The 20,585-nt window shown below is 43.5% G+C and overlaps 1 protein-coding gene across 2 annotated transcripts in view; it reads left to right on the top strand.

The window, feature by feature from the left end:
* The window catches only part of ABTB3 (ankyrin repeat and BTB domain containing 3), a 160,641-nt gene that overhangs the window by 120,412 nt on the left and 19,644 nt on the right, over window positions 1-20,585 (top strand). For both annotated transcript variants that reach the window (XM_069968623.1, XM_069968613.1), the window contains exons 4-8: window positions 16,528-16,680; window positions 17,905-18,070; window positions 18,462-18,551; window positions 19,104-19,205; window positions 20,126-20,219. In XM_069968623.1, the coding sequence (XP_069824724.1) occupies window positions 16,528-16,680; window positions 17,905-18,070; window positions 18,462-18,551; window positions 19,104-19,205; window positions 20,126-20,219 (605 nt within the window). The remainder of the gene's footprint in view (window positions 1-16,527; window positions 16,681-17,904; window positions 18,071-18,461; window positions 18,552-19,103; window positions 19,206-20,125; window positions 20,220-20,585) is intronic.

The raw sequence follows: 20,585 nt of genomic DNA, 5'->3' as shown, positions 1-20,585 counted from the left end.
GTCCTTCATTATTTCCTTCCTTCCTCCCTCCTTCCTACTTTCTTTCCTTCCTTCCCTCTTTCCCTCCCTCCCTTCTCCCTTCCTTCCTCCGTCTATCTTTCCTTCCTTCCCTCCTTCTTTTCTTCGTTCATTCCTTCCTTCCCTCCTCCCTTCCTTCTTTTCTTCGTTCTTTCTTTCCCTCATTCCTTCCTTCCTTCCTCCCTTCCTTCCTTCCTTCCTTCCTTCCCTCCTTCCTCCCTTCCCTCCTTCTTTTCTTCGTTCCTTCCCTCCTTCTTTTCTTCGTTCATTCCTTCCTCCCTTCTTTCCTTCCTTCCTTCCCTCCTCCCTTCCCTCCTTCTTTTCTTCGTCCCTTCCTTCCCTCCCTCCCTCCGTCCCTCCCTCCTTCTTTTCTTCGTTCCTTCCTTCCCTCCGTCCTCCCTCCGTCCTTTCTTCGTTCCTTCCTTCCTTTCTTTCCCTCCCTCCCTTCTCCCTTCCTTCCTTCCTTCCTTCTTCCGTCTATCTTTCCTTCCTTCCCTCCTTCTTTTCTTCGTTCATTCCTTCCTTCCCTCCTCCCTTCCTTCTTTTCTTCGTTCCTTCTTTCCCTCATTCCTTCCTTCCTCCCTTCCTTCCTTCCTTCCTCCCCTCCTTCCCTCCCTCCTCCCTTCCCTCCTTCTTTTCTTCGTCCCTTCCTTCCCTCCCTCCCTCCGTCCCTCCCTCCTTCTTTTCTTCGTTCCTTCCTTCCCTCCGTCCTCCCTCCGTCCTTTCTTCGTTCCTTCCTTCCTTTCTTTCCCTCCCTCCCTTCTCCCTTCCTTCCTTCCTTCTTCCGTCTATCTTTCCTTCCTTCCCTCCTTCTTTTCTTCGTTCATTCCTTCCTTCCCTCCTCCCTTCCTTCTTTTCTTCGTTCCTTCTTTCCCTCATTCCTTCCTTCCTCCCTTCCTTCCTTCCTTCCCTCCTTCCCTCCCTCCTCCCTTCCCTCCTTCTTTTCTTCGTTCCTTCCTTCCCTCCGTCCTTTCTTCTTTCCTCCCTTCCCTCCTTATTTTTTTCGTTCATTCCTTCCCTCCTCCCTTCCTTCCTTCTTTTCTTCGTTCCTTCGTTCCTTCCCTCCCTCCCCCCCTCCCTCCCTCCTTCCTTCCCTCCCTCCCCCCCTCCCTCCCTCCTTCCTTCCGTCTGTCCTTCCTTCCTTCCCTCCCTCCTCCCTTCCCTCCTTCTTTTCTTCGTTCCTTCCTTCCCTCAGTCCTCCCTCCGTCCTTTCTTCTTTCCTTCTATCCTTCCTTTCTTTCCCTCTACTTCATTTATTTTCTCTCTGTTCCACGTCTAAGGTGACAGTTTTCCTGAAGCCCCTATGCCCCTTAAAGTAGGCCACATCTACGCTCCTGAATATCTTCCATATATGTGTCTGTGTATCAGTACATATAATTTCCACATGAACACAACCCATCTATACATCCATATGTAATTGTTCTCCCTAGCAGGCGACCCTCCCTCAGGGCCCCCTATAGGCTCGGGCCTACTGTGCCTACAGCTAAATCTGGAACACTGAATCTTCTCACAGACATTTTGCTCGTCTTTTTATGGAGCTTCTTAGAAATCCACAATGCAGATTGCTTGGAGATGAATGCTTGTTCATGTGTCCTGAGCCCTGTCCTGAAAAAATCCATCTAAAGCCCCGGGTCACTCCACCATCCTCATACAGGAGTCACTCTCTGGATACAGTTACTAGGGATTTTTTTTTTCAAGAAATCATTTGCTGCAGATATTCACTGCATAGAAAAAAAAGCTTTTGCAAACCATTATATTGGATTTTGCAGGGCGACCCTTCACACTATGATTTATTCCAGTCTCATATATAGAACTAGATGGTATGCAGACAGCAATGCATGATGGGGCAGATGCTTAGGACTAAGCCTGTTATGACTCAGTATGTAAAGACTGGAACGGCTGTGCAGGACGAGCAGGTAACAAGCAAAATTAATTAGAAATTAAAAAAAAAAAATTACAAAAAAAATTCTGTTGCTCGTAGCAACCAATCAGATGTTAGTGACAGCTATGGGATCCACTGCTATCGGTGGCAGCACAGTGTTGCCCTCCATCAAGCGAATCTGCTTCCTAAAACACAAAGGGGGGGATTTATCAAACATGGTGTATGAAAGGTTGTACTATCTTGGCCCTGTCTTCCTTCCCTCTCTCTCTTACCTTCTTTTCTTTGTGAGCACTTTGCTATGTCCTTCCTTTCTCCCCTTGTTTTCTCCCTTTCCTCTTTCTGTTCTTTCTCCTTTTGTCTTTCTCATTCCTATTCCCTTCCTTCTTCACTTCCCTGTTTCTATGTTTACCCTTCCTCCCTTTTCCATTCTTATACTTCCTCTCCTATCCTTTCTTTGCTAATTCTATTCTTACCCTTCCTCCCCTATCCTTTCTTTGCTAATTCTATTCTTACCCTTCCTCCCCTATCCTTTCTTTGCTAATTCTATTCTTACCCTTCCTCCCCTTACTTTTTCTGTTTCTATTCTTACCCTTCCTCATCTTTCTTCCTCCTCTTCCTCCCCCCCTCCTTCCTTCCCTGTTTCTATTTGTACCCTTCTTCCCCTTCCATTCTTCTTACCGTTTCTACTCTTCCCCTTCTTCCCCTTCCTTCCTTTGTTCCTTCCTTCCTCCTCCCCTTTCCTGTTTCTATTCTTACACTTCCTCCCCTTTCATGCTTCTTCCCCTCTTTCTACTCTTACCCTTCCTCCCCTTCCCTCCTTCCTTCCTCCTCAGTCTACTAGAGAGAGAGCAGATCCTTTGTGCATGCTTGCATTATTTGCTGATAAGTAAATCCCTTCTCTCTCAGCTCTACAAGAGGAATCACATGGTCACATCCAATGCACATCGAGACAGGTGACACGATAGTGCCCACATTATAATAAGGGCGTATTCATACATACTATGAAACGCAGGCTTCCAAGGCAACGCTATCCGTGTATCATGAAATGTGTGAATAAGCCCTAAAACTCTGAATCAAGTGCAAGTTCCCCATCTTAAAGTCTTAAATGTCTGACAGTGCAGAAGAAAGTTCCAGGGTCAGGCATCCTTTCATAAAGAAATTGATTAAAAAAAAATAAAAGGGAAAACAGATGACAAAAAAAGAAGAGTACCTACAAAGAGTGTCTCTTATTCTGGAAGACCCAGAATGCTCATGCATGATATTGATTGCAATAAGCTTTATGTAATACTTAATTTCCCCTGTGGTGGCGCTAGATGGGAAGTGAACACTTGACTCCAGGTTCCCTCATGATTTATGGACGTCTTAGCTGGAGGATAACCTGACGTCAGGGCCAAGGGACTCTTCTAGTCAAAGTGCTTTGTTCTGTACGGCCTTGTCTATATGGGGTTATACCCGAGTCAGCAGAGATTCATCAGAGATTCAGAGGGAATCATCTTTTTTGTGGTTTCGTGCAGATTCCAGGTGTCCATGCCGCACTATATATAAAACCAGTCAATTTTCTACTTTGAGCAGAAATTGCAGTATGATTATTGTAGTTTCAGGAGGTGTCTCGGCACCATTATCCGGCCCTGGGTAAAACCAGCTTTCAGTGTGATTTTATTGTCCTACTGTCTCCATTTTCACGCCAGCAAGATGCGACCTTCCCATGATGAGAGGCAGGGAATCCTTTTAGTCTGTGATATAACAATGTCACCTTCATATGGATTTCTGATCAAATTACCAGCCGGCCCGTCCTCCTCTCCTGTTCCGCTCTTTATCTGTAATATCAGACATTTTCTGTTTGATACATGGCGGCTGTATATGTATAAAATAGGGATGGATAAAGTGATCTGGTAAATTGTTTTTAAGGGGTCCCCACCTTATTTCCTTACAAAAAAGATATATATATATATATACATACACACACATATATGTATATATATATATATTTCCACCATTATACGATTCTAAAATAATACTGATATACCAGTCTCCAGATAACAGTGCCATATGGCACTGTTACAAAATTATATATTTTTTAATCAACACGTGTTGTGATCTCAAGCAGTTTTGCAAAATATTTTCTTGCTTTTTTTTTTTTTTTCTTCTATGTTTAAATTAATGGTATGCCTATGGCCACTAGGTGTCTCCCTTCACTCTGCATGTGTACTGCTGCTATGCATCCACATTCAGTAGCAGAGAATCTTGAGGGTGCTTGCATTGTATGGTCAGCTCTCCTGTCACACAGCACCAAAACCTCTGTAATCACACAGTGAAATTATACTGACTGAATTGTTGCATTACAACAAAGAGCATTGTCTCCTGGTAAGCATGCATAGCTGATAATAGAATAAGCAAAGAACATCTCCTATAGGTCAGCATAAAACACATAGTACAACAACAACATTAACCCATTACTACCTTCAGCTGTGCAATACATATATATAAAATACTGACACCTAGTGGTGAAACCTTAGCATACCTCATTACCACTTTAACCTGAGAGAAAAAGGCTTTTTGACAGGTGCACAGGAGAGACAAAAACACTCGTGGTGGGACACCACAACAGCTTATGGTTGTATTCATGTTTTCCAGGCAGCCTTAGGGCTGCATCCAACTTCTTTAGCGACCGGGGTTGGGTTTGGACTAACCCAAGAGTGCTCAAGGTTTGATCATGTCTAGTTTCAATCTCTTTTCATGGTTTGCTGTACCCAAACACCATCAATAGTTCATTGTGATCTCTATGTTTTTCTGTTGCTGGGCTTCACAATTCTCTGTTGGAAGGGAGAAGCCAGAGACTTAAAGGGAACTGTTACCAGGACACTCTCTTTCCATAAGGTTCATTAATGATAAATTGGTACGAACATTTGTACCCACTAAATAGCCTCCCAAAGTGCCAGTCAGGGCCACCAAGTGTAATACGCGAAATGTCAATCAGTGAAAAATATGTTAATATCCTGCACGACGTCTCCGATTCCAGAAGAGAAGATCTATCCCATAAGCTAATGAATGACATAACTCATGTCGGCAGTGTAATACACACTAAAGCTACTCGTGAAGATTCACAGATGGCACGAGAAAAAAAACAAACAGAAACATAAAAAATCTGGTTCTAATGATGTTGTTTTCGCCAGTTTCAACTGGAAACTTTTTCTCGTTAATGTGACTTGCAACACATTTATCTTCCTATCTTAAAGGGACGTAGGTAATTCCGAGTCGGTCTGTTATCGGCGGAAATGAGGAGACAGTAGGAGATAGTTTGTCTTTTTATCTGGCTCCTTTTCTCTTGTGGCTGCAGTGGGCTCCCCCTAGTGGTAGGGTTTGTAGCCAAAAAGTTGAGGAAGCAGGTCAGTGTGTTGCACTTCCCACATTTGTTCTGCGTTCAAAAGATCTTATTAAATCCGATCAGTTTCAATTGCGGGGTATGATTTTGGTTCAGATTCAGAGTCATATTCTATGGTGTCAGTAACAGAGCAGAACTTCTGTAAAAAGGTTGCAGTCTTGGCTCCTATAAAGCACACTGTGGTCATATACATTCACTGGGTCAGGAGCAAAGTATCTAGTCCAGCAAGTGTGCTAGCATTCTGCCCAGTGTTTAGGAACAGGGACTTCATCATTTGACAGGTGTCCCTGCTCCTTTGAGTACTTTCCATGGCACTCTATGCTCTATGTTTCAGGAAGTGAATGTGGACTTGCTGTTCTACTGAACTGGCTTGGTTTGGGGACATACCTGGAGGAGGATATGCAAAAGAACACTGCAGAGAAACCATCACGTGTCTCGATGTCAGTGAACTAGCCAGACCTTCCTCCGGGAAGGAACAACCAAGCCAAGGGATGTCTTCAATTAAGGAAACCACCTAAGCAAGGTTTCCATCCACAGACAGCTGTTTCAGGGTTTTTGCCCCTCATCAGTGTGGAGTAGGCTTCTGGCTAGTGGGAACAAAGCTTAGTTAGTGCATGCAAAAGGACGCTGGTTGACCTCAGGGAGATCAATCAAAACACCACAGAGACACCATCACGTGTCTCAACATCAGTGTATTCTAGAACATTGCCCCCTGGGAAATCAAATATGAAAAAGAACACTGCAGAGACACCATCACGTGTCTCGACGTCAGTGAACTAGCCAGACCTTCCTCCGGGAAAGAACAACCAAGCCAAGGAATGTCTCCAATCAAGGAAACCACCTAAGCAAGGTATCCATCCCGGGGTTTTGGCTAGTTCACTGACGTCGAGACACATGATTTTGTCTCTGCAGTGTTCTTTTGCATATTTGATTTCCAAGGGGGCAATGTTCTAGAATACACTGATGTTGAGACACGTGATGATGTCTCTGCGGTGTTTTGGTTGATCTCCCTGAGGTCAACCAGCGTCCTTTTGCATACCTGGAAGAGGAGTCTAGGTACTCCCTTAGTCTTCACCCTCTATTCTGCTCCAGAATACAGAAGATGGACTTGTGCACTAGACGAAACTGGGTCGCTCCACAAGAGTGGTTCTGATTTGAGTAACGGTTGATCCGGCAAACCAGATGGTACAAGTGTGTGGAGGTAAGGCAGGTAAACACAGTCAAGCTGGCCAGGTCATACACTGGAAAGTCAGAACAGTACTGGGGATGAGACAAAGGTGGAGTCCAATACAGCCAGGTGGTCGAGATGTATCTACGTAGACATTTGTACAGTTGTAGCTATTGGCAGATATTGTTTGTTCCTGTGGAGATTGCTAGCTAGCTTAGGGAGACTAACGGCAATGCTCCCTGGGAAAAAAAAGGTATGCAAATTAGCATACTCCAGAAGGTCCCTAAAGTGACACCCATAGGCAGCTACTGGGTATTTCGGACTTATATTGTCTGATTTATCTGACAAATTTTAGCCAAAGAAGAAAAAAGTTTACTCTTCTAAGTACCTCCCAAGTTTTTTTTTTTTTTTGCACTTTGTATAGTTTTTCGCACATGTTGTTTTTACACTGTGTTTTTCATATCTTAGAATCTGTTGAGAGAAGCCACTGTGGGATGTGGTTGCTTACAGAGTAAGCACTTTTTTTCTTTTATTTTTCCTTCCTCTTAAATTTGCGGTTTATTTTGGAAAGAGACGAGATTTGTTCGGGTTACTCTGTAATGTAATGTGCACAGATGCAAGTCAACACGAGAGAAAATAAAAAAGATGTTGGAGACGTGCCCAGACAGATTTAAATTGTGCTCTGTACTGTGACAGAGGTTGCCATGCAACATCCCGGCCCTGTCACAGCGGAGGTGGAGAATATTTGGGACATCTTTTTAACTTACTGCACTTTGAACACTGGTTGTTTATAATTTTTTTTTTTTTTTTATAATTTTTTTTTTTTAAAGCAATCCATCTCTGATAAGGAAATCATTCCTCATATTCACATCCACAGTTGTTTCCTTTGGCCAAAAGTTATTTCTCCCGAGACCCACCGCCACACACACACTTGGCTTGACAAATGGGCATGTCTTGTAAATGGGGAAAGGGAAATAAGCTACTGCCAGACACCTCTGCCAATGGCCTATCCACCCTGGGAAAAAAGGATCAGGCAACCAGCAACCAGATACTTCTTTCTGCTGACATTTGGCATTGGGGGCAAGTCGGGACACCCCATACACTTTATCAGGGATGGGGAACCTTCTGCCACCACGGCTGTTGCAGAACTACTATTGTAGTTTTTTAACAGCTGGAGGGCTGAAGGTTCCCCATGCCTGCTTTTAGATAGTTGGCCAGTCCTGTCGCAATTAGAAAGTTTTTCCAACATTAAAGAGTTTTTTCAGGAAAAAAAAATTACTTTTCCCCTATCCACAGTAAAAATAGGAGGTTGCGGGTAGAGATGAGCGAACCTCGAGCATGCTCGAGTCCATCCGAACCCGTACGTTCGGCATTTGATTAGCGGAGGCTGCTGAACTTGGATAAAGCTCTAAGGTTGTCTGTAAAACATGGATACAGCCAATGACTATCTCCATGTTTTCCACATAGCCTTAGGGCTTTATCCAAGTTCAGCAGCCACCGCTAATCAAATGCCGAACGTTCGGGTTCGGATGGACTCGAGCATGCTCAAGGTTCGCTCATCTCTAGTTGCGGGGGATCCGACCTCTGTACCCCCCCCCCCCCCCCTCACTAGCACCATATGAGACCTCGCCTGTTCTGTTACGAACAGAGCCGTGGGTACGGCTTGGTACCTGCGGCTCTATTCAAGCCTATGGAGCCAATGGAAAAAGCCAAGTACAGCGCTCTTCCGGTGTTCTCGGCTAGTTCCGTCACTTCATTGGAAAAACAGTACAGAGGTCGGACCCCCCCCCCCCCCCCCCCCCGCGACCACCTACTTTTCCTGTGGATAGGGGAAAAATATTTTTTTTTCTGAACAACTTCTTCAAAGGAGTGGTCTCACAAAAGAAAAAAAGGGGTACTCACATTCCATCCAACTTCTTCAGCCACTGGGTTTAGACGTACCTGATCGTGCTCAAGGTTTTTCTCCTCTCTAGTTAGAACAAATAACAGTAATGCTTTACAGCCAAAGACCAAAGAAGTTTTCAGTACATTAGAAGAAAATAAGGAAAATATTGCTACCTTTGGCCATCAACCTCGAATGTCCTTTAAGAACCAATGTCTACCTCAACCTCTATGTCAAAGGCTCTGACTCTTAGTCTAGCTTTCTCATGTTGGCGCCCAATCTTACTGACAGCTTCCAAGTATTTAGGCTAACTTCTAATTCCGTTGCCCCTTCTTGCTCTGGTATGAACCTTATATAACATCTTCCTATGTGTTCTACGATGAACGGATATTGCTCAATGACAATATCAAATCACTGGACAAATTAAGAGTTGCCAGGAGGAAGATGGCCTCTAGAAACCCTACGTTGGTTCAATATGTCCCCCATTACTGCTTCTTTATTGTTTAAAACATTTTTTTTTTAATGCAACATTCCGATCCTTTATTCATTGTAAAGATGAGTGAATTTCCCACAATTTTGGTTGAATCAGCCATTATATAAAATTTTTAATTTGAAAGTGCACCAACTCTCTCCAGGGAATCCTAAACTTTTGGGATTTGTTTCGGGCAAATTGATAATAAAAGTGGCCACCATTTAAGTGATCCGAAGAAGGCTTAGTTGTTGGGGTAAGGTTATGGTCAGACCCTAAAGTCCCTATTCCACGGAACGATTATCGGCCATATGTGGCCGATATCGGCCATTACGGCCGATAATCGTCCCGTGGAATGGGAGGCAACGATCAGCCGACATCGTTCGTGTCGGCTGATCGTTGAAGTCGTTTGTCTTTCAACATTTTGAATAGGAGCGGCGGTATATCCTATGGGCTGCCCAGACGATCATCAATCACCTGGGCAGCCCCCCGCAGCTTCCCCCGGCCCTCCCTGGACTCACTCGCTCGCTGCAATAGCGGCCACAGCGCTCGTTTGCTCCTCAGAGTCGGGCCGTGTAATACAGCCTTAAGTCTACATTCCTTAACCCTTTAACTGTCCAAGTCCAACTATATCCAAGCTCTTTAATGTCAAGACAGCAAAACTTTAAAGGGTTACGAATTGTACACTTAAAGGCCCTATTACACAAAACGATTATCGGCTGTATTCGGCCGATATCAACCCATTTGGCCGATAATCGCTTTGTGTAACAGAAGATAACGATCATCCAACATGCAGGGTCGGCTGATCGTTATCTTCAGACCGCCGCTGTCTCCTACGGGCTGCCCGGACGATCTGATGATCACCCGGGCAGCCCCCGCGGCCCCCTGGCTCTTATCTGCTCCTCCTCGCTCTGACCTATGTAATAGGGGCTTTAGGGTCTGACCATAACCTTACCCTAATAACCCTTTTTCTGATCGCTAAAATGGTGCCCACTTTTTATAAGCAGTTTGCCCAAACCAAATCCCAAAAATTTAGGATTCCCTAAAATCTAATTTTTTGGGAGAAATTCAGAACAAATTCTATTTTTGCAAATTGATCTATTCATCTCTTAGGTCTTCCTCAAGCTTGTCGGAACATTGGTTGAAGCCTTAATATTGATCCTATTGGCATGTATTGTCCTCCTTAGACAACTCTTAGCTCTAACTCAACCCTACACGTGATCTGTGATGGTCCCACCATGCTTAGCGTTAGATCAATAAGTGGATTCTAACTTGGTAAAGACTAGCATTTCTTCAGGTACCATCAAAGAAGACCGGACCAGAAGAGCAAGGTCATAGGAGCAATAAGAACTATAAGAATGTACATGTAAAGCCATGGAAAGAATCCGGAAAATCTTCTTTGTATTTCTTACGTTTCCAAGTCAATCCTGTTTATCTGGCAGTGTCGTTCTTGTCAGATGCCCAAACCTCGGAAGATAAGGAGTGAGCGGCGGAGAGATACGGCAAGTGAATAGCTACTTGAGTTGAAGTAGGTGTTTTCTGTCCTTTTCACAAAACCACATTCACCGTGGTAGAGCGGCTCTTGGCGAGTGGTATCTGACAGAACTATCGCTGAAGATAACAACGTCCTTTTTTCTTTCATGCCGCCATTGTATTATTATCCAGATGCCCGAGAATCTGTCGCATCTCTGGCATGGACTCTTTACCTTCATCGATTTCTAACAATACAAACATCCAGCCGGGTTGGTAAGCCATAGAGTTAAAGAGGTAGAGCAAATATAGAGAATATGGTGGCTAATATGGAGCATAGAAATTGAAACCGTTTTGGAGCTCCAGGATCATATTGAATCATTCCGGAATCCGGAGAACATCATCCATGCACGGACCGTAGTCATGGAATGCTTCAATGCCCCCTAACATTCATGATGTGGCTGCCACTTGCTCTGTTTCTTAGGGCCTTGTTACAGGGAACGATTATCGTTCGAAAAATCGTTAGATCGTTCGGATTTGAACGCCGACGGGTTTGAATAGCAGGCAACGATTAAACGACCAACGACAAATCATTAGTTGTTTAATAGAGTTTGGACCTATTTTTATCGTTGATCGTTCGCAAAACGTTCGCATGGAATAAGACGTCGTTCGGTCGTTTGCAGTAGTGCCAAACGCAATAGCGACGACAAGACAAAAGCAAGAACGATCATAAGTAAGTCATTGTTCCGTGTAATTGGGCGAACGATTCCAGGTCGTTTGCAATAGCGGTCTTTTGAGATCGCTTATCGTTAATCATTGATTGTTTATCGTTAATCAGGTGTAGTGTAGCTTGCTTTAGCTTGGGTGCGCTGCTGCTTACTTACAGTATGCTGCTTGTTATGGGCACACTCTTATTGGTGCTGCTTAGTCTGTTATGGCTGCACCCTGGTTCGATCCTGCACAGTGTTGCTTGCTTTGTTAAGGGTGCTCTCCTATGGATGCACTGTTGCTTGCTTTTTTATGGGTACATTGTTTGCTCTAATGGATGTGTTGATGCTTTCGTATGGATACACTGTTGCTTGCTCTGTTATGGATACACGGTAGCTTGCATTTTTTAAGGTTTTAGGGTATAAACCCACACACCGTATATGCAGAGTATTTACTACTGCGATACGCAGCAAATACGCAGCAGATTAGATCTAAATAACTGAACACAGCATCAAATCTTCACCATCACATTTGCTGCGTATTTGCTGCGTATACGGTGTGTGGGTTTGTACCCTTAATGTTGCTTGCTCTTTTATGGATGCACAGTAGGTTGCTTTCTTATGGATACACTGTTGCTGTGATTTTCTCTTTTGCTTGCTCTGTTACTAGTGTTCATTGTTGCTCTGTTGTGTGCTCAGTCATGGATGCACTGTTGCTTGCTGTGTTATGGATGCACTGTTGCTCGCTCTGTTATGGATGCACTGTTGCTCGCTCTGTTATGGATGCACTGTTGTAAATTTTATGGATGCACTGTTGCTTGCTGTGTTATGGATGCGCTGTTGCTTGCTGTGTTATGGATGCGCTGTTGCTCGCTCTGTTATGGATGCGCTGTTGCTCGCTCTGTTATGGATGCACTGTTGCTCGCTCAGTCATGGATGTGCTGTTGCTTGCCCTGTTATGGATACACTATTGCTAGCTCTGTTATGGATGCACTGTTGCTTGTTCTGCTATGGATCCACTGTTGCTTGTTCTGTTGTGGATGCACTGTTGCTTGCTGTGTTATGGACAGACCCGCTTCTGCCATGAGGCGGAATGAGCATTCCACCTCAGGCAGCAGATTTTGCGGTCCGGCAGGTGGCGGCATAATGTTCCCCCGCTGTCATTTTTGTTAAGTTTCACTTAACAAATTACAGCAGCAGCCGTGCAGCCGCTTACCTGTCCACAGCCGGCCCGCCGCCCGCGCTCACTGCTGTCCGCACGTCTTGATTGGCTCCTGCGAAGTCACTCAGCAGCACTCCTGGGTTACTTGGCTGTGGTGAGTGGCCGGAGTCGTCGGGGTTCACGCTGCGGCGACCGCGTCTCCGGGGGGGGGGCGGGTTCGGGGCTTACTGTGGATGGGTCGCGGGCGTTCGGGGCTTGCTGCAGGTGGGCGCGGGGGTTCGGGGCTCGCTGCGGGTGGGCGCGCGGGGGGGTGTTCGGGCGCTAGTGAGGGGGCGGCCGCCTGAGGTTTGCCTCAGGCGGCAGAGACCCCAGAATCGGCCCTGGTTATGGATGCACTGTTGCTCTCTCTGTTATGGATGTACTGTTGCTTGCTGTGTTATGGATGCACTCTTGCTTGCTCTGTTATGGATGCACTGTTGCTTGCTGTTATGGATGTGCTGTTGCTTTCTTTATTATGGATGCGCTGTTGCTTGATCTGTTATGGATGCACTGTTGCTTGCTCTGTTATGGATGCACTGTTGCTTCCCCTGTTATTGCTACATTGTTGCTTGCTCTGTTATGGATGCATTGTTGCTCGCTCTGTTATGGATGCGCTGTTGCTTCCTCTGTTATGGATGCGCTGTTGCTTCCTCTGTTATGGATACACTGTTGCTTTCTCTGTTATGGATGCACCGTTGCTTGCTCTGTTATTGATGCACTGTTGCTTTCTCTATTATGGATGCGCTGTTGCTTGCTCTGTTATGGATGCGCTGTTGCTTTCTCTATTATGAATGCACTGTTGCTTTCTCTATTATGGATGCACTGTTGCCTTCTCTATTATGGATGCACTGTTGCTTTCTCTATTATGGATGCACTGTTGCTTTCTCTATTATGGATGCACTGTTGCCTTCTCTATTATGGATGCACTGTTGCTTTCTCTATTATGGATGCACTGTTGCTTGCTCTGTTATGGATGCACTGTTGCGTTCTCTATTATGGATGCACTGTTGCTTTCTCTATTATGAATGCACTGTTGCTTGCTCTGTTATGGATGCACTGTTGCTTGCTCTGTTATGGATGCACTGTTGCGTTCTCTATTATGGATGCACTGTTGCTTTCTTTATTATGAATGCACTGTTGCTTGCTCTGTTATGGATGCACTGTTGCTTGCTCTGTTATGGATGCACTGTTGCTTGCTCTGTTATGGATGCACTGTTGCTCTCTCTGTTATGGATGCACTGTTGCTTTCTCTATTATGGATGCACTGTTGCTTTCTCTATTATGGATGCGCTGTTGCTTTCTCTATTATGGATGCACTGTTGCTTGCTCTGTTATGGATGCGCTGTTGCTCGCTCTGTTATGGATGCACTGTGGCTTGCTGTATTGTGTGTTCAGCTATGGATGCACTCTTGCTTGCACTGTTATGGATGCACTGTTGCTCGCTCTGTTAAGAGTGCACTGTGCTTTGCTCTTTGTAATTTTATGGGTGCACTGTGACCAGCAATGTTAAATTACGAATAGAAAAAAAAAATGGTGTGTGAAAATGTGCGACACCTCATCCATGCAGGGATGATTGAACTGTCCAGAACGCTGCAGGGTATAAGTCAGTATTTCAGGGCCATGAAAATCCCTTTAATAAGATTACAGCTTGGGCGGAATCCTAATGAAAACTGCCAGAAAATCACCGTATCTGCAAGAAGATCCAGCGCCCCTCTCCATCCTCACTTTGTGGCTGTGTGCCGCCTGCCAAGGTCATATATGTCCCAGTGAGATTTCCCTCGTCCGCCGGCGCGTCCATTATATAATTTGTCACTGGTCTGAAGCATATAGAAGACATTTCTGCTTGTGCCTGTAATATATATATATATGTAGCTCCTGAATATTTTAGCAAGGTTGCCTTGAAGGTGTTGTTAAGTGATCCGAAATGCACATCAGTGATGGCGAGAACATTGGCGTTCCTGGGCAGGGGAATAAAGTGGCGGTGAGTTAAACACTATAGAGCGGTTTAGTATTGACCTACGTAATTCAATCACTATGTCTGCTGCTCTCTGTTAATGAAGCACAAGGTTGTAATGAATATTTAAAGGTTATTTCATAAGAGATCCATAGATCTTAAAGGAATTATTTCCGGTAAACCACTGATATTATTGAAGGATATGCAAGAACATCATTTATAGATGATTAACAGGTCACTGGCGGAAAACCAAAGCATATTATAAGTATTACAGTATAGGTCCTGTGACCCTGGGGGCACCATCATGTACTGCCAATACCATCATAGGAAAAGTAAAAAAATGGCAATGGGAATGGTCTTTTGCTTCTAAATTAAAGGGTCCTCCTATATTTTGGGAAAATAAAGTTATATATCTTTATAATATACTAATAGGAAATGTATTCGCTGAATAACACCAGGAAAAAAATTGCTATTTTTTTCCCCTTTAAGTCCCACCCACTTTTTGGATTTAAAGCACATTTTTACAGGTTGTTCGTTCGGTTTGGGCTGAAGGAACTTGTCTCCAGCAGTAGGATACATGATGATATAATTGAAATAAACTGATTTCAGTGTGCAGCAATAGGAAAGACAAAGATAGTATGTAAATGTTGGTAAAATTTGCTACTGTTTCCTTTAAAAAAAAAAAGGCTTATTAGGAGAGGTTGACCTCCCATGGTTTGACACATTTACTATAATTGTTATACACTGTAACTGAATTCAATTTCACGTTGTGGTAAAAAAAAATTAAAATTTTGGTAAAATTTGCTACATTTGGTTTTGTTTTCATATGACTTTAAACACTTAAAGAGTATCTGTTATTAAAAATAACTTTTCATAAATTAAATAACTAATCACTAAGTTATTGATGTCAGTGGGTCTTACTGCTAAGACCCATTACAATTAGGAGATATAGCCTTTGAGAGAGTACAGCAGCAGTGTGATCCACTCCCAGGTCGCTGCCTAATCTTATCTATGTAGCCTCATAGACTTATATTGTCAGAATTAGCTGATTGGGACATACAGCCGGTGAGTGGATAGCGCTGCTGCCTCGCTCTCTCTCAGGCTATGTCTTACTGATCACAGTGGGTTTGAGCAGTGAAACCCACTACAATCAACAGATTTTCACATGCCTGATGATATGTCGAAAGTCATTTTTAATGTCAGGTACCATTTATAAAATAAAGTGTCAGTGCTTATTGAGAAGAATGTGGTCTCCAATGGCTCACAACAATTTGTCGTAAATGTTCATTGATGTTTGGGGCCACAGGGATCTACAATGGTGGAAAAAAAAATTTAACTTTTTGTTTTATGCTGGTCTTGACACCTTTATTAAAAAAAAAAAAAGTGGTTCGGTGGTATGTAAATTGATTTCCATTTGTGGGAAAATTTTGGTAAAATTTTCTGTTTTCCTTTTTGCCTTTACACCACACTGTAAAATATACATACCTTACCATGGGGTCTTCCAGCAGCATGACACACTTATTTTAAGTGGCATGAATTGTATACAAATTAATTTAATTTCTTTTTGTGCTACATTGACTACCACAGATGGTGGAATGAGATGAAAATTTTGGTAAAATTTGCAACATATTATTTTCTTGACTTTTTTTTAGGTAGGTTGCTGCTTGTCAAAAGGTGTATTATTTCCTGTGCCAGCTCACACACACACACAATTGTAAAATAAATTGATTCCAAGTTGAGTTGCACAGACAGCCTCACGTCATTCCTTTACATAAGTCCTCCAAGTACTGCAGCGAAAAACCTTAACATGGGAACGCACCCTAAGTAATCTAAAAAGCCCTGCAGCTGTATATTGACAGGTTGGACGTAAAATTATATAGCGTGTAAAAATGGACATGCCCTTTAAGGTGTTTATGGTATTTACAACATGTTAATTTTCTTTTATTCTACAAGGGAAACTTATACAGCAATATGTGTGAAAGTGATACCCCCAACCCATCCCCCCCCCATCCCCAACCCCCGTTCCCCACTGCTACCATATCTGTATTGAATTAAGTCATGACATCATCACATATGACAGCTGATTTCAGGAGGGGATTACGGAAAATCCAAGTTGATCTGTATTAATATCAACCAGTACGAGACACAAAGCGGCTATTATGGAAAACATGTGCATTCAGTTACATTATTGAGGAAACGGTGTAGGGTGTATATAGGCTGTCGGGCGTTTGGTCAGCTGAAAGTGATGATACATTGCGGTGCGGGAACGCTGCCAACCACAAGAGGGACGCCAGCTGAGATCAATTTTCTTATCACATCTGAAAAACACACAGGGCTAGAAAATTCTGGAACGCAACACTGACAACTTTGTGTTTTTTCTTTCTCCTATGACAGGCCGTTCCTGATGCTCCCACCATTAATGGAATGGATCCGCGTTGCCGTAGCTCATGCCGGATACCGACGCAGTTTCTCGGTAGATAGTGATGATGTCCGACAGGCCGCCCGTCTTCTACTTCCTGGTGTGGACTGTGAACCGCGACAACTAAAGTATGAGCATCAGTGATAAATCATTTTCTTAAAGGGGGTCTCCTATTAGGAGTAGAACTAACTAGACACAGCTTGAAGGGATTGTCCCATAATAGGTCGCATGGATTTGATTTACAGGGAGTTTTCTGTATATAACAATTTTTGCTTAAAAATTAGTTTTTTTCTAATGGCGTGCCCAATTTTTTTGTAAACTACGCCAACCCCTACTATTGGGAAGTTTAAGGGTTCTATTACACGGCCGGATAATAAACTGTATTGAGCGAGGATCTGCTAGATCGGTGCTCGTTTACAGAGCAATTAGACAGGCTGACTAGCGGGCAGCAAGGGCTGCACGGACATCGTTAGCGATGTCTGTGCAGCACTTGGCTTTAGTATAAAATAATAAAGTAATAACTTACTTTACCACGTTCCCAGGTGTACTTGGGCCTTCCCTGGTGTCCTCGAAGGCCTCCCCCAGTGTCTGCAGCTCTGCCTTCTCTGCACTGACAGGCCAACGGCAGCTCAGCCAATCACAGGTCTCGGCCAGTGATTGGGTGAGCAGCTTGTCTCGGCCTGTGATTGGCTGAGCGGCCAGCAGCCTGTCAGTGCAGAGAAGGCAGAGCTGCAAACACCGAGGAAGGCCTCTGAGGACACCAGGGAACGGGGTAAGAGGAGTTAGTATTTTATTATTTTTTATATTACAATTACTAGCCACCAGCCGCGCATCGCTATTCCACGTAGCGGTGCCCACCTGACACCCCATGATTTTAGGTCGGACATAACAATGTGGCATAAAAACACTAAAAAGGACTCAAGATAAGAGATGGTTCCATTAAATTCGGCCAAAGAACAAAATGGCTGCCACCTCTGTGGGTGAAATTAGTGTAAATGTCAAGTAGACATGGATGCGTTATACTAGATTTCAGAATAGAAAAAACACCCTGGTATGTAATGAATCATCTACATGGTACATTCAACTACGGCCGACCCGGGGCAGGAAATTATGTATACAGTATGTGGCGTGCATGTCAGGATAAAAATGAGGCTGTCACCCCGCTCCTCTCCCCAAGCCGGAGGATAATATCTAATAGATGGAAGATGGATTTAGATCTGAGGAGGAAATATAGATATGACACATTGCACCTTAAACACCATTTAACCCTATATACAAACAAATCCTATAGACCTACGTCTCCTAGGATACCAGCTATAACTATGGCCGCTCTCTGTCTCTGTCCTCCTCAGGGCCGACGACTGTTTTTGCGCATCCCGTAAACTAGACGCGGTAGCCACAGAAGCAAAGTTTAAGCAGGATCTTGGATTTAGGATGCTAAACTGTGGGAGGACGGACCTGGTCAAGCAAGCTGTGACGCTGCTTGGCCCTGAAGGAATCAACAGCATGAGCGAACAAGTAAGTAGGGCGCCATCTTCATGTTTTGACTTGTTTTGATATATGTTAAGGAAAGCGTGTGTCTTCTTGAAGAGACCACCAAGCTGGCGTATAGAGTCTTATAGAGGCTGGGAAAAATATGCAAATTAGCTTTTCTGCAGAAAGAAAAGTACTTGTTCTCTGGTGCCACCTATTGGAGGTTTCTTGTAAGTGAATACTTAAAGAGCCTTAAAACATGACTGGGGACTATTACCAAACAAAAATCCACTATAAAAGGAAAAGACATCCATTTTTAGACAGCTACTTTAGGATTCTTGCCACTCGGGTGGGTCTTAGAGGGCTGGTTTGGATGTATGCAATGTGTATGTCATGTGTACAACAACACTGATGTCATTCTTTACCACTTCTCTAGGGGATGACCCCATTGATGTACGCCTGTGTCAGGGGAGACGAAGCTATGGTACAAATGCTCCTGGATGCCGGCGCTGAACTTAACGTTGAGGTAAGAAATGGAGGGGGAGATTTATCAAACATGGTGTAAAGTTAAACTGGCTCAGTTGCCCCTAGCAACCAATCAGATTCCACCTTTCATTCCTCACAGACTCTTTGGAAAATGAAAGGTGGAATCTGATTGGTTGCTAGGGGCAACTGGGCCTGTTTCACTTTACACCATGTTTGATAAATCTCCCCCAGAGGATGTATACTGGAACTGGAACGCACATACTGTACAGTGACTGCCCTAGGCTCTATTCATGCTCGTTCTGATATCAGAATTATTAGTCTGTGTATGAATACCATTGGACCCATTCTATTCTATGGGACAATGCACATGCCATTATATGGTGGTCCGGGCTCCTATGACTGACTCTATGGCCGCCCGTGCCATGTACACTGCACTGCAGGAGGCCTAAGCCTTCAGCTTCTCCGTACATAGTTTATACATGTGTTTTTAATACATAACCCAGGTTTCTGCCAGTGCATTCTATAGAACAATATAATGACAGGATGCCGGGGATCATCTATATAATGGCTCCATGTCTTATCTTTATTACAGGTCCCCAGCACAGCTCATAAATATCCATCTGTTCACCCTGAGACCCGTCACTGGACTGCACTGACATTCGCCGTCCTCCAGGGTCATATTCCGGTTGTACAGGTACCATCAGCTATCCCTCATTCTACTTCTATATCACTAACATGGACATAGGTTTCATTTACCTTTAGGCCATGTTCACACAATGTAAGTTGTGTATTAATCACAAAATTTAGGAACAACGGCCGTGATTAATACAGAACTTACGTGCACTGCAGTTAGAGGGAATCCTGGCTGGAGTGTATACACATAGTATACACTCCAGCCAGGATCGCTAGCGGCCGCACAAAAACCTGACAGGTCACACAATGGAGAGTGCGGCTCTGTGTGCGCCCGCATCCCAATTCAGCACAAATGAAGATCATCCGGACAGTACTACAGAACTGGCCGGGATGAAATTCACTAACACCGGCCGTTCTGTGACCCGGTGTTTCACGTTTTGTAAACATGGCCATAGATAGATAGATAGATAGATAGATAGATAGATGATAGATAATAGATAGATAGATAGATAGATAGATAGATAGATAGATAGATAGATAGATAGATAATAGATAGATAGATAGATAGATAGATAGATAGATAGATAGATGATAGATAGATAATTGATAGATGATAGATAGATAATAGATAGATAGATAGATAGATAATAGATAGGAGATAGATAATAGATAGATAGATAGATAGATAGATAGATAGATAGATAGGAAATAAGAGATAGATAGATAGATAGATAGATAGATAGATAGATAGATAGATAGATAGATAATAGATAGATAGATAGGTAGATAGGTAGATAGATAGATAGATAGATAGATAGGAGATAGATAGATAGATAGATAGATAGATAGATAGATAGATAGATAGATAGATAGATAGATAGGAGATAGATAATAGATAGATAGATAGATAGGAGACAGATAGATAGATAGATAGATAGATAGAATTATTCTTATGTATGATGTACGTTCTTCTCTCTCCAGCTGCTCTTGGATGCAGGCGCTAATGTAGAGGGATCTTTAGAAGCGGGTGAAGAAAATTACTCAGAAACTCCGTTACAACTGGCAGCAGCTGCAGGCGAGTATTTTCCTTGGCAGATGCATTTACTATATAACTCCAGCCATGTTTATAGAAAAACCCTTCTACACAGATGTAATAACCATCAGTTACCTCCCAACTTCTCAATCCCCGGTCGATGAAAATTTTAGTCAAAATCCGAAATTGCTAACTTTCAATATGTTATGTTTGCCTATTCTAGAAAAGAATAAAGGAAATAATACAAGGGCAGACTAGGACTTTAATTCCCACTATGGGAGGAAGAACACAGTTTAGATTTTCTGTATACAATGTAGAAGGAATCTAGACCATGGGAGGCTTTCACCACGTCTAGTTGGGTGGGTGACCAAGCATTAGGTTCTCATGACCCCAGATAGGTGTATCTCA

Source organism: Dendropsophus ebraccatus, chromosome 1 (assembly GCF_027789765.1).
Source record: "Dendropsophus ebraccatus isolate aDenEbr1 chromosome 1, aDenEbr1.pat, whole genome shotgun sequence".
Classification (NCBI taxonomy): Eukaryota; Metazoa; Chordata; class Amphibia; order Anura; family Hylidae; genus Dendropsophus; species Dendropsophus ebraccatus.
Note: the sequence above shows the minus strand (reverse complement) of the source record. Positions and strands in the feature narration are given on the sequence as shown.